General features: G+C 36.2%; 1 protein-coding gene across 2 annotated transcripts; it reads right to left on the bottom strand.

Annotated features, from left to right (window-relative positions):
- Positions 1-1,163: 1,163 nt before the first annotated feature.
- LOC136229272 (histone-lysine N-methyltransferase SUVR5-like) lies at positions 1,164-10,242 on the bottom strand. 2 transcript variants are annotated; one of them, XM_066017946.1, is made up of 12 exons: positions 10,091-10,242; positions 8,080-8,504; positions 7,621-7,923; positions 7,412-7,522; positions 6,863-6,973; positions 3,937-6,756; positions 3,599-3,760; positions 3,358-3,474; positions 3,152-3,255; positions 2,935-3,072; positions 2,526-2,613; positions 1,164-2,421 (listed from the first exon to the last, which is right to left on the bottom strand). In XM_066017946.1, exons 2-12 carry the CDS (start codon positions 8,479-8,481, stop codon positions 2,314-2,316), a joined length of 4,464 nt encoding a protein of 1,487 aa, XP_065874018.1. In that variant the 5' UTR covers positions 8,482-8,504; positions 10,091-10,242; the 3' UTR covers positions 1,164-2,313. The 2 variants fall into 2 exon arrangements, with proteins under 2 accessions (XP_065874018.1, XP_065874017.1); XM_066017945.1 differs by lacking the exon at positions 10,091-10,242 and adding an exon at positions 9,653-10,011.
- Between the last annotated feature and the right edge of the window lie 1,993 nt (positions 10,243-12,235).

Genomic DNA, 12,235 nt, shown 5'->3' with positions numbered 1-12,235 from the left:
TAACGCGCACAACTCAACTTGACCTCTTTACTTGATCAGTTTTTGGTTATTTTAAGCGAGCAATATAAATAAGGAGTTAAAGGTAAGAAATACTTTACTCAGCAGATTTATCCAGGTTCGGCTTCTTCTAAGCCTACGTCCTGTCCCCGGAACACGTTCCGAGATTTCGAATCCTCTACTGAGCTCTTTAAAGGTAGAGCCTCAAACCTTTTACAATCTTAGCAACTGAGTATAACAAGAGTACCTTCCTCTATACCTCTACTCAATCATAATCTCTCGCTGAGTACTATAACCGAGTACTCAGCCTCTCCTTTCTATCTTCTAGAAATGATAAGTGTTTGTCCTATACAAAGATTTGCTAAGACACTTTAGACGATTGAAATAATCACTCTAGACTTTTACACAGATATAAGAATTGTAGTGTAAGATTTGCTTTGCTTCTTTGCTTGCAGAACTTGTGTAGAAATTTGGTCAGCGTAATGGCTTGATCAAGTTCTGTGTTGAATGAAGCTTCTGATGGCACTATTTATAGAGACGTCTGGGCATCGGTCATTTCGAATTTCGAAATAACCGTTGGAGGGAAACGGCTACCTGTCGTTGTCATCCTGACTTGCTCAGAGCTCTCGACCAATCAGAATTGTGTATCTTCTGTCCTCGGTCAGCTCAGCAGACTGTCTCTCCTTTTATGGTAAAGTCAACTGGACATCATACTGTGTCGTCTGAACTTTACCCAAAGTAGAAATACTTTGTCTGGAAGTTTTCATTTGCCAGCTGCTGTCTTGTACGCTTTGTCGAGACTACTCAGCAGCTTCATCTTGAAGTTGTTCCCGAAGGTCTTCTAGATCCTTTTCTTGCTGAGTTGCGTTTTGTCCAAAGCGACAACGTTTTAACAAACGCGGGCCGAGTTATACTGAGTTGTTTGACTTGGGCTTTAACACTTGTATTGGGCTTGGGCCTTTTAATTCTTGTGTCTTATAAACAATTTAACTCAACATTGAACAAACACATTAGTATAATAAATCAAAGCATTTAAACTTAGTGTGTTTAGAATATGTATTTCAATTATACTTAAACAATTTTGTCAAATCAAAATTATGTGGAAATGTGTTTCAACAATGATGATCAAAGAAACCCTAATTATGATGGTCGAAGGAATCCTTTCGCTGAAGAGTTTGATTGTGAAGAGGATATAGATGATGAGTACTTCGAGGCACCAAGGGGTTGTCGTCATCCGCGCATTGCAGGAGATGATAGATGCTGGGAGGCTAGCATGAGGGCCGAAATCCCTGAGTTTCGTGGTTCCCTTCAACCTGAGGAATTTCTTGATTGGCTGGCAGAGTGGAGGAGATTCTGACGACAATGTTCAATGTGTCTTTGCTCAACGAATATGGAATAGCGTCTCTTCACTGTTTGGGGGTCCTTGCTGGTCATAGATTGTTTAAAGAATTATTACAACATGCCTTTTTCACACCGTTTCAGCTTACAAATTTCAGCACTTTGGATCAGCACCATGCGTCAACTCGGCTTGGGTCATCTGATATGCCTGAAACAATTGCATCTTCAACAATATCACTCCAAGCATTTCTACTTCCATGCGTCTTCTCTGGTCGCACATTCGGAAGGCAGACCATACTCAGTTCGGGGTCATCTGGAGCTCAACGGTTGAACTTCATATACTGCAGAACCTCAAACTTCTTCCTCGGCTTCGTCGTGCTCCTCGCATCCTGCAGATTCACTGGATGGTTCTCCCGCATGGATGGAGAAAAGTTAGCACAGATGTCTCTGTCATGAGATCGATGTGGAGGTATATTTCAGGATTCATCTGGGAGATTGATTGGTTCATTTGCGTTCCCTTTGGCCTGCTCGTTTGCTTCTATTGCAGAGTTGCATGTCGCGATTTATGCAGTCAAAACTGCCTAAAGGAGGGGGTGGTTGCGGCTATGGACACCAGCAAAAACAAACAGCAAAATAAAAAAAAGACATAAACCAATAAACCCTTAATCTCAAGGGTATGCAACTTTGTAGAAAATATTTGAATAAATAAAAGAGAAAATATTTACATGGACACCAAAAATTATTTCTAACAGACAAAAACCATCTACACTTCTAACTTAAGCTATGGTCATCCCTGTACATTGCTGTGTTTCCAACTTGGCCAAGATATTGTTAGCTTTGTGCAAAGAATTTCCAGCCACATTTATGATTTCGTACATTCACGAATGCCAAAACCCGAGCCCAAACGGATACAGTTATGTATCCGATCTGTCTTCTTAAATTTAGATGAGACCACAAGGAGATAACTTATGTTGAGATTCAGTACAGGCGGCCTCTGCAATCTGAAGTTCCACAGAGGCACGGAAATCCATCTCCAGGTATCAGATCATACCGATAATTATGCGTCAGTTCTTCACCAGACAAAATCTGTTCATCATATGATAATGTCAATAAATGTATTAAGTCAGCACACAGAATGACAATGAACGTCTTTGTAATTATGATGATAATTGCAGGCGGAGTGAGCTTACGTCTCTACTAGCATAGAGGCCAATATGAGCATACTGAGATTCCATGCTGTTGACAAGAACTTGGTGATTCACAAGATTTGGCTTGCAGCTACCAATAGATGCAATAATAAATCAACAGGCATGAAATATAAAAAAAATTCGGAAAAAATAAAATAGACCTGGCCATCGAAACAAATATAATAACTGGCTCGTAAATTTGGACGTTCTTAAAAGGGTATGCTTAGGGTACATACAAGATCAAGAATCTATAACAGTAATAGAGTATTTCAATTTCATATTGTAAGAAATAATGCCTCTGTAATGTTTGTTTGCCTACGACTGGTCGATGCATTTTTGTACCATTTCGTTACTAGTTCAATTTCACATTGCGAAGAATAATAATTTAGAAAGTCAGTAACTTTGTGCTAACCTATGATTGATGAACCTTGAAACATTTCCATATTTGGTGGCATCAATCACATAATTTCCCTGACCTTCGATCAATCTACTCATATCATTGGTATGAGCATCAATGCCATACATATAGCTGCAACCCTTTTCGCCATATCTAAAAAACCAAGAACCGACATTTAAAATATAACATAAAGTTAACAATAATAATAACTGCAACTTTCATCATATGTAACCTGCCGCGCCGCTCATTTGCCTCCTGCTCATCCAAAACCTCTCCAATATACTCGCACACAAATGTCCCTCTTAGAATTGGTTCACATGCTCTGACTGCCCATCCCTGGATATTTTAAAGAAAGACAGGGGAGCGAGAAAAAAGAAAAACGGACGAATCAATACAAGATTATAGAAATCATATGAGAAAAAGAATTGAAAGCATTACCTTATTCTTTGTTTTGAAGACTTCCACTTTCACCCTTAATCCATTCTGCAAAATCCTATTTGGACAGGTTTTACTACAGCTACAAATTCGATTGCACTCGTAGACAAGGTAACCCTCCTACATATTTTTGCAATAAAGACCAAAATTATCAGTATGTAACATGGCATCACTTATCTATACATACATATATATGGATGAAGCAAAAATGTAAATGATTCAAAATTATAAAATTTTGTATTACCTCGAGTATAAGGCGCCCTTTATCATCGTAAGGGAACCTACCATGCATTGATTTCCCATGTATGTCTTTGGCGTCTTCATAATCATTATCAAAGAGGTAAACATGATCACATCTTTCAGGGGTGCATGAAGAATGAGGGCAAGCACAGCCCAATTGCATATGCTGCATGAGGGAGGGAGAATATGAAATCCGAAGCGTAACAAAGGAGATAAACCGTGCATTTTAAACTGGAATTTGGATGCATATATAAATTAATGTATTTATGCATTTATTTAAAGGCAATAGTCCAATTTGAGTAGTAGCATCATACCAAAAGAAAATGACCCAAAAAAGGATACCTCAATATCAGGATTACAAGATTGATCAAGCAATGGATTTGTTATGTATGTAAAGCTTTCCCAGGGCATGGAGAAATTAGAAACTTGACCATCACTAACATCTGGTGAGACATTAAGAGATGTGAGTAGGTCCTCGTCTACTACACAAACTATTGGTATCACTTCCTTCCCAAAGCTTATATCATTGCATAAGACGGTGACCATTTGTTTCGGAATCTCTCTAAAATCTTTCAAATCAATAACATAATGGCATTCATCCACTTCCCACTCATTTTTTATGTTGTCAGATAAATTTGCTGACGGTTTACCTACAGAACAGTTTGTACGGGGAACCAAGGGCAACAGTAATTCAGGATCCTTAAAACTCTTGCATCCTCTGGGACAAATGAAACCGTCCTGGTGCCACTGCACTGTAATGTTATGCTCGCTGCAAAGTTTGGCTGCCTTGAGATACAATCGTTCGGGCAATACTCCGTATTTTCCCTCTAATGAGGCCTTTAGGCTCACCTTACAGCAAGCAGCTTGTGCAGCAGCTAAGATGTCAAGATTATTGGGTCGAGGTTTCGTCTTCTGAATCTCAGCAAACCACATATTTGCAACAGATGAGCACTGGGATTCTGCCAACTTACCAAGAGCTTCGGGCTCCGCTACTGTGTGCTGTGCACTTAATTCCCCGATGCTTATCGATTTTGATGCCTGGATACGTTTCTTCAAGTTACCACTGCCCCTGTTCTGCATCTTATATGTTGCTGTTCCAAGACTTTTCTTAAATCCAGGACGGCTAAGTCTTCCAGTTTTTAATCTATACGCATAATAACGAATTCCCCTCTTTGGAGGCCGAGAGCTCAACATATGTGCTCCCATATGAGCAGCCTGATGGTGCCGACCAAGATCAGGAAGCAAGTCAAACTTCAAGCCGCAAAACCTGCATATGAATCTTCGAATACCACCAAAACTCTCAGAATTGTTTTCCACAGAAGGTGGATTACCTAACTCAAGTTTTTGAAAAGGAACTTCCTTTTCTTTGTGCATATGCATATTCTGCTGTTGATCCACTTTCGGCATCCTGAATTCAGCAGGATGTACAGCAAGGACATGCCGCCATAATTCTTCAGCATTCCCAAAGTGGCTTCCACAAGGAATGCACTGGAGAAGAATGCACTGTTCCGCAAATTGCACGTGATGTCTCTCCTGCACATGGGATTCCAAAAGTTTACGGTTGGTAAATGAATCCAAGCAAATCGCACAGGCATGTCCCCTGAACAACCATTGTGCTTCCTTTCTATGCTTGCACATGCAGTGGCTTCCAAGCTCTTGATCATCCATAAACTCCTCCGAGCAGAATTTGCACTTGACTGATCTTTCATCACCGCCAAGGCTGCTATGAACAACCAATGGCAAAGCTGTCGGCTCTTCAGTTACAGAGGAAATATGTACGTTTTCACCAGCAGTGAAGCCCCATATTTGTGCAAGTCTCTCTTTTTCGGTGGAAACCAACTTCAACAAGAGTTTGCCAACACTGAAATCTTTAGAAGCCTCAGATAGGGCCCATTGAAGTTGAACTTCCATCGGAACTGGGTTTCTTAACGACATAATACTTTTGAAGAGCTTGTAAAAAAGTTCACAAGCTTTATGTAGACAACGTCTTTGATCCAGCGAAAAGCAATCTTTTAAAAGATCTGTAAACACTTCTTTTGGAATTATTCTACTTTTACCGTTTCTTGCACGCTTTAGCCAGCTGGGGATGTGTTTATCACAATATAATGAATAACGTTTTGGAGTTTCATGACAAGGGAAATTGCTATCAAGGGGACTTGAGCCTATACAGCGCAGCACCTCTGTACTACTATGATCCTGAGCGGAATGTTCAGGGTTATTCCTTCTGTAAAAACTGTCTCCATCCATGAGTTGAAAAGGCTTTACTTGAAGCAGACTTTCAACTTGTCCCACTAGTACCATATCTTTGCAGTATGTGGTTTCTGATCCAGGAGTAACCTCCGCATGCTTTCTCTTAAGTGCATTGTTAGATAAATTTGAAGTGTTTGTAGAGTCAATTCGGGGCCTATGTTTCTTACAGAATGAAGATCCTGGTAAAGATCGATGTTTACAATGAGTTCCAAGAACAGTGGTTCCTCCACACATTGGACTATTAATTGGAGTACTTGCTTCAGCTTTACTGGAGCTACCGATGAAACGAGACGCCAAATGAACACAACAGTACACATCACCATCATTTGCCCACCTAACACACTGTCTACCCTTCGATTCAATAAAAGCAATGCACTGTCGATTCTTACTCCCAGGGTCTAAAGCTTTCTTAGCCACAACATTTACAGGAGTTGTTTCAGAATCTTTGGTCCTTGTGACCTCCGAGTTTCCAGCTGCAACAACAATTCCATCCCATTTGTCAGCTACACTGCACGGAAACTCTAAGGGAGAAGCTCTATCCCTGAATTCATCCACTTTACCGAGTTCGGATGCAACAATCATGGCATTTATAGAGCCTCGATTACTGAAAAACCCAGAGTCAGTTTCAGCAGCCATAGATTGAAGTGAATTGCTTGTTTCCACCTGGGAAGCATGTGGCTCTGCACGGCGAACTTCAAGCTTAGCCCTCTTCCTGGAAACCGGAAGACTCATATTTGAGGGACTCTCACAGCTCCTCTGCTCTACATCTCCACTACTAGATAGAGTTTGAGATGTGGAGAACCATTTCATAAATTCATGCTTCCAGGTTTTCCATTCGGAACCTAATGTTGGCTGCACCGGGGCATTCGAAAGAGAGTTGACTTCATTCCATCGGATAGAATCAGACAATTCCTAGGCCAAGGAAAAAAGAATCAGACAATTCCTAGGCCAATATCTTATGCATTAAATAGTATACACCATAGCACAACTGATGTTCATCATGTACATAATTTCATACCTCCTTCAACAATTCAATGGATTCAGCACTTTGTGCAACCTCACAATGCTGTGCCCAAGAATGAAAAGAATGCTGCAGCCAGTCGGAATTCATGTAGCACGGCAACATCATCTGTTAAAAAAGAGAAGTTATATCACTATTGCAAGCTGAAGGAAGAGCTTATTTTATTTTATTATCTAATTTTATTATTCATTAGAAAGAATGTGGCATTTGCAAGGTTAGTAAGAAAGTTGGAAAAATAATAATAATAATAATAAAAGAAATCCCCATCATTGTTTCCAGGTACATATATTTATTACATGACTAACATTTAAATAATAATGAGTTGCCTCAATGCAATAAAATTCTTTAAAACAGCTTAATCTTAAGTACAATTTAAAATAGATAAGCAAGCAAAAGAAAAAGCTAACTAGGTCTGAAAAAAGAGCATCTATCAAAAGTGAATGCAAGCTCGTAAGTGCAATTTTGTACATTCAAATTACCGCATTGGCACGGCAAATAAAATCTCTAACTCCTATATGAGAAAATATCAAAAGGATAGGAACTTACATTTTGAAGCTTCAGAAGCATTCGTCCAAGATCAGAATAACCACTACAACGTGCAGCCTCCATAGCAAATTCCTTCAAGATCGTTACATCACGAGCAGTGTCTACCAAAGCCTTGTAATAAGTTTCCAAAATTGCAAGTCAAGGTAAGGACTATTCATATCGAATTGCAGATAGAATAAGAGAAACGGGTATTTAAGAAAAGAAATTACCTCATGATGAAATTGAACAACAATATTCAGCATGCCAACTGCTAGTTTTTTCATTATAAATCGTCTTGCAATGTTCAAATCTTTAACCATCTTTAGTCCAATTTTATGAGTCCTACATGCATTAGGCTGCGGAAATTCATAGATTGATCGAACCAGCATCATATCTGCCCAGGAGTAATTCCTAGTATGCGGAAAAAACACCACAAAATACTTCTTCCTATCATGAGTTGGTTTTGCTTTCAAAGTCGATAACGGCCAGTCTGACCTTGCACATCTTATTCCTGCCTGCCACTTGCCTCTCCACTATACCAAAATCCAAACCAAGTTAGCACATGAAAGGATAGAGCATAGCCAAAACCCCAAAACAGAAGATGTTGAAGAGAAATTCATAGAGAAAGACACTAATTTAAAAACAAAATATGTAAAAATGTCTCCTTCATGATGTGTAAAGCAAGTTACCTTAACCCACAATGCCACGGATTCGTCGTGTTCTAACCACTTGGGTGCTAAGAGAGACTCTGCATCCCTAGAGTTGCTCGGTTCACTTTCAATAGTATCCACCACCGTTACATGATAGTTATCAGGGGCTTCACAAGTTTCCATGGAATAATCATCATCTTCAAGATCATGACAATTCTCGGATAACTTTTGGCTTTCCACCTGACAATCATCTGTCATTCCATGGCTATCACTTTGAGGCCTTTCGACATTCACCGCTTGCAAGTCACCCACCATTTTTACTTGTTTTCCATGTTCAATCCCATTAATTTCTCCATCATAAGAGAAACCGGTTCCTGAATTCTGTTGAACACAATCAGCATCCCCAACATACTGAACACCAGAACAGGGAAGAACTTCCATAATTTACAGTAAAACCTTGAGTCCTGTATATCCATTACACAATTCCTTGAGTCCGGATAATTCAAAGCAAAACTCAATTCCTCAAAGAATCAGAAACATTTGAATAATTCCATTTATAATGAAGCTCATAAAGAAAGATTATACTTCTAGATGAGATGACACTATTAAAAGCAACCAAATCAACAGATTGTTATTATGTGCTTTATTTTATCTAATCAATATCAGTATAGCATAAAAAAAAATTACTATATGTAACGTATTCAATCATTAACAAGTTGCCAATACAAATTATAAGTATTAAACAAGCAGAATCAACATGTTTATTTTCTGGAAAATCTTATGCATTTACAGAAAAATTAGATTTAATCATTGGAACCATATAATTATGTATTTTCTAATGATTGACAATGTTGAAAATAAAACGATAATCAGTAGCTATGTGAATGTAACAACTGATCCATAAACCTCCAAAACAGCTACAAGGAACGAAGACAGTTTTTCTTTCTATGTTCCATCATTTTTTTCTAAACGTTTCAAACCCTTATTTCTGTAAATCATATCAGCATGCTCTCTAAATAATTTTCTTACATAATTAAATCCCTTTTTCTCAATTACTCAAATGCTTACTTCACAGCGATAAGTGCCTCAAGTCGCCTAAGCTATAGATCTCGAGTTCGAGTCCCAAAATACACATAAAACTTAAATTGGGGGAGGCATAAAATTATTAAAAAAAAGCGGGTTCATTTTGAGTCTTCTGGTTAACTATTACAGACAGCAACTGCTAACGCCTTGATCAAAATTCTATTTTTGCTAAAAGTCCTACTTATGCAATTCGTCATATACCATGTCACTGTAATGAAAACTACTGCAAATACCTTGAATTCAAAATCTAATAAAAAAAATCCAATTAAAAAAAAAAGATGATTCGAGTAATTTAGTCACATGAAAGCTTTCTATGAGCTTATAGACCGTACCAGAAGGTATTTAAAAAAAAAAATTGCACAATTAACAGAGATAGAGATAGGCACATGAAAGCAAAGATTGTAACTTTATATAAAGAAGCACAACATCATCCAATGGTACAAATTGTAAGTATAAGTCAATAAGACATGTCAGAAATAAATCGACACAGAAGAACTAAAATTAAGGATACAGTTAACAAAAAACCCACCTGAAATTCTCTAAAACCCTAATGAACTAGACCCAGTAAAAAAGATGCCTTCGAGCCTACATTCTTATCAATTTCACCATTAATCAAAACTTTTTAAGAATTCATTCCAAACCCATAGCTAAATATACGATCACCATGTGAAATACGCCTAACCCTGAAGATGGTGGGTCCGATCCCCAACCCCAAATAAAAATAAAAAATAAAAATCGGAACTTTATCTAAACATAATGAATATATAGCGAATAACCCCCAAATTGAAATCTAAATCAAACATGGGTACTTTGATTTTGATAGAAAGATTGTAGCTTTGCTAATGGGTTTTCTGTTTTTTTTTAGGGTAGTAGGTATATGCTAGTTAGGTCATAAAATTGACTGCAAAATATATAACATATTAAAATGTGACACAGATAGTATGAAGGAGAAGTAATGGTAATGTACCTTTAAAGGGTAGGGAAGAAAAAAATCATCTCATCTCAGGTATACCCATTATTTCATGGTTTTGGCCATGGTAAGGTGAAGAGGGGCTGCAATTTTCTTTTATGGAATATGTGCTAAAGGGGAACAAAATATATGGCCAAACAAACCCTGTGCCGTGACCAAAAACAGAAATTAAAAAAAAGAGGAAAATTGGGTATTGTAATTTAGAGAGAGAAGAAGAAATTTGGGTATAAAATAAGGTATTGTTATGGTATGCTACGGTGGTTAGTGAAAAATAAGAAAACCCTAAAACAATGGATGGGTAGGGTAAGTTTACAAAGGTTCGGGGATGAGTTGCACACATCGATAGAAAATAGGACTTTTTTTCTAAATTATTATTTCGGTAATTTTTATTTAAATCTATTTATTTTGTGTTTATTGTTTTGGGATTTTTCTGGTTCCAATATTAGACTTCCTTGGAGATATGTGAATTTGGTTCCACCTCATTCATTAATGGTTGTTTTGACTTCAGGAATAAAAAAATAATCAAACTAACACGACGTTGTTTAGACAATGAGAGTGTTGATGTTAAAGTTTTCAATTTTTAGTCCAAAACTGCTTAATAAAAAACCTAAAACAATGGGTAGGTTGGGTAAGTTAACAAAGGCTCCAAAGGAAATAAGTTTTTTTTTTCTTTTTTTAAATTATGTTTCGGTAATTTTTTGTGTAATTTTTATTAAAATCTATTTCTTATGTGTTTATTGTTTTAGGATTGTTATGGCAAGTTTTTGCTTTTGACACCCTCAACTTTCACTTGAACCTATTACAATCTCTTCCACATTTAATTGATGATTTGTCATAATTAATAGTTGATGTGACATCTATCTATACTATCTATCTATACTATATATAATTACGGAAGCAGAGAGAAATGAGAAGAAGTGTTTTAGAGGTCTTTTTGATGAGTTGTCAACGTAGTAAAGAAAGAAAATTAAAAATATTTAATTAATTAAAAATAAATATTTAATTAATTAAAAATAACAAATTTATATTTATAATATATTAAATAATTACTAGCCTATTAATTAAAATAATAAAGAAAGCAAGAGTTACGGGAAGATGAAAAAACACAAAGCAAAGGAAATCCAAAAGTCACAAATAAACTTCTATATAAAGCATGATAGATAGTATTCCACCATTAGATTCATTGGTCACGATAGATAGTATTATATTTCTGAAGGTAAATATTCTATTTTTTTCATATGTGTTGTAGTTATTTTGTTCTCAATTATGTTGTTGTTTTATTTTTATTAAACAATTATAGTTTCATCTTTCAGATTCATTTCTATTGTTACCCAGGTTCTATATACCTCTCGCTATCTTATCCATGTTTTTTTTTTTTTTCTTTTTTTTTTCCAAACTGATAGCTTCAATTGAAGAAATCCGACAGAAATAGAAGATGCATGAACAACTAAAACCGGAAAACACAAAACTGTCAAAAATTACAAGAAATTCTTATGTTTCTGAAGGTAATTATTCGATTTTTTTTCATATGTTGTAGTTATTTTTGTTCTCAATTGTGTTGTTGTTTTCTTTTTATTAAACAATAGTTGTTATAGTTTCATTGTTCAGAGATGAAATTCTATTTCTGTTGTTACCCAGGTTCCATAATTTTTGTTCTCAATTGTGTTGTTGTTGTTTTTTTTATTAAACAATAGTTGTTATAGTCTCATTGTTCAGAGATGAAATTCCATTTCTGTCGTTACCCAGGTTCCATACCTCCCGCTACCTTATCCATGTTTTCTTTTTTATTTGTCTTTTTTTTTCAAAATGACTAAAATAAAGATTTTGTAAATTTGTATTCTTTTTTAGTATATGTTGTTAGGTGTTATCGTTTCGATTGCTAACTCCTAACTAAAATTTAGATTTTCGGCTTTATAAGGTCTTTTTGATGAGTTGTCAACGTAGTAAAAAATCAGATTAAAAATAAATATTTAATCAATTAAAAATAACAAATTTATATTTATAATATATTAAATAATTACTAGCCTATTAATTAAAATAATAAAAGAAAGCAAGAGTTACAGGAAGATGAAAAAACACAAAGCAAAGAAAATCCAAAAGTCACAAATAAACTTCTATATAAAGCATGATAGATAGTATTCC

Source organism: Euphorbia lathyris, chromosome 5 (assembly GCF_963576675.1).
Source record: "Euphorbia lathyris chromosome 5, ddEupLath1.1, whole genome shotgun sequence".
NCBI classification, from domain to species: Eukaryota; Viridiplantae; Streptophyta; class Magnoliopsida; order Malpighiales; family Euphorbiaceae; genus Euphorbia; species Euphorbia lathyris.
Note: the sequence above shows the minus strand (reverse complement) of the source record. Positions and strands in the feature narration are given on the sequence as shown.

What these genes read in the sequence shown, in the direction of transcription:
- LOC136229272 (XM_066017946.1), bottom strand. Translation starts at nt 8,481, where the DNA reads ATGGAAGTTCTTCCCTGTTCTGGTGTTCAGTATGTTGGGGATGCTGAT. An exon ending in TTGTTCAATTTCATCATGAG is followed by an intron (nt 7,523 to 7,620) that starts GTAATTTCTTTT and finishes ACTTATTACAAG; the next exon opens with GCTTTGGTAGACACTGCTCG. An exon ending in CCATTGAATTGTTGAAGGAG is followed by an intron (nt 6,757 to 6,862) that starts GTATGAAATTAT and finishes TCCTTGGCCTAG; the next exon opens with GAATTGTCTGATTCTATCCG.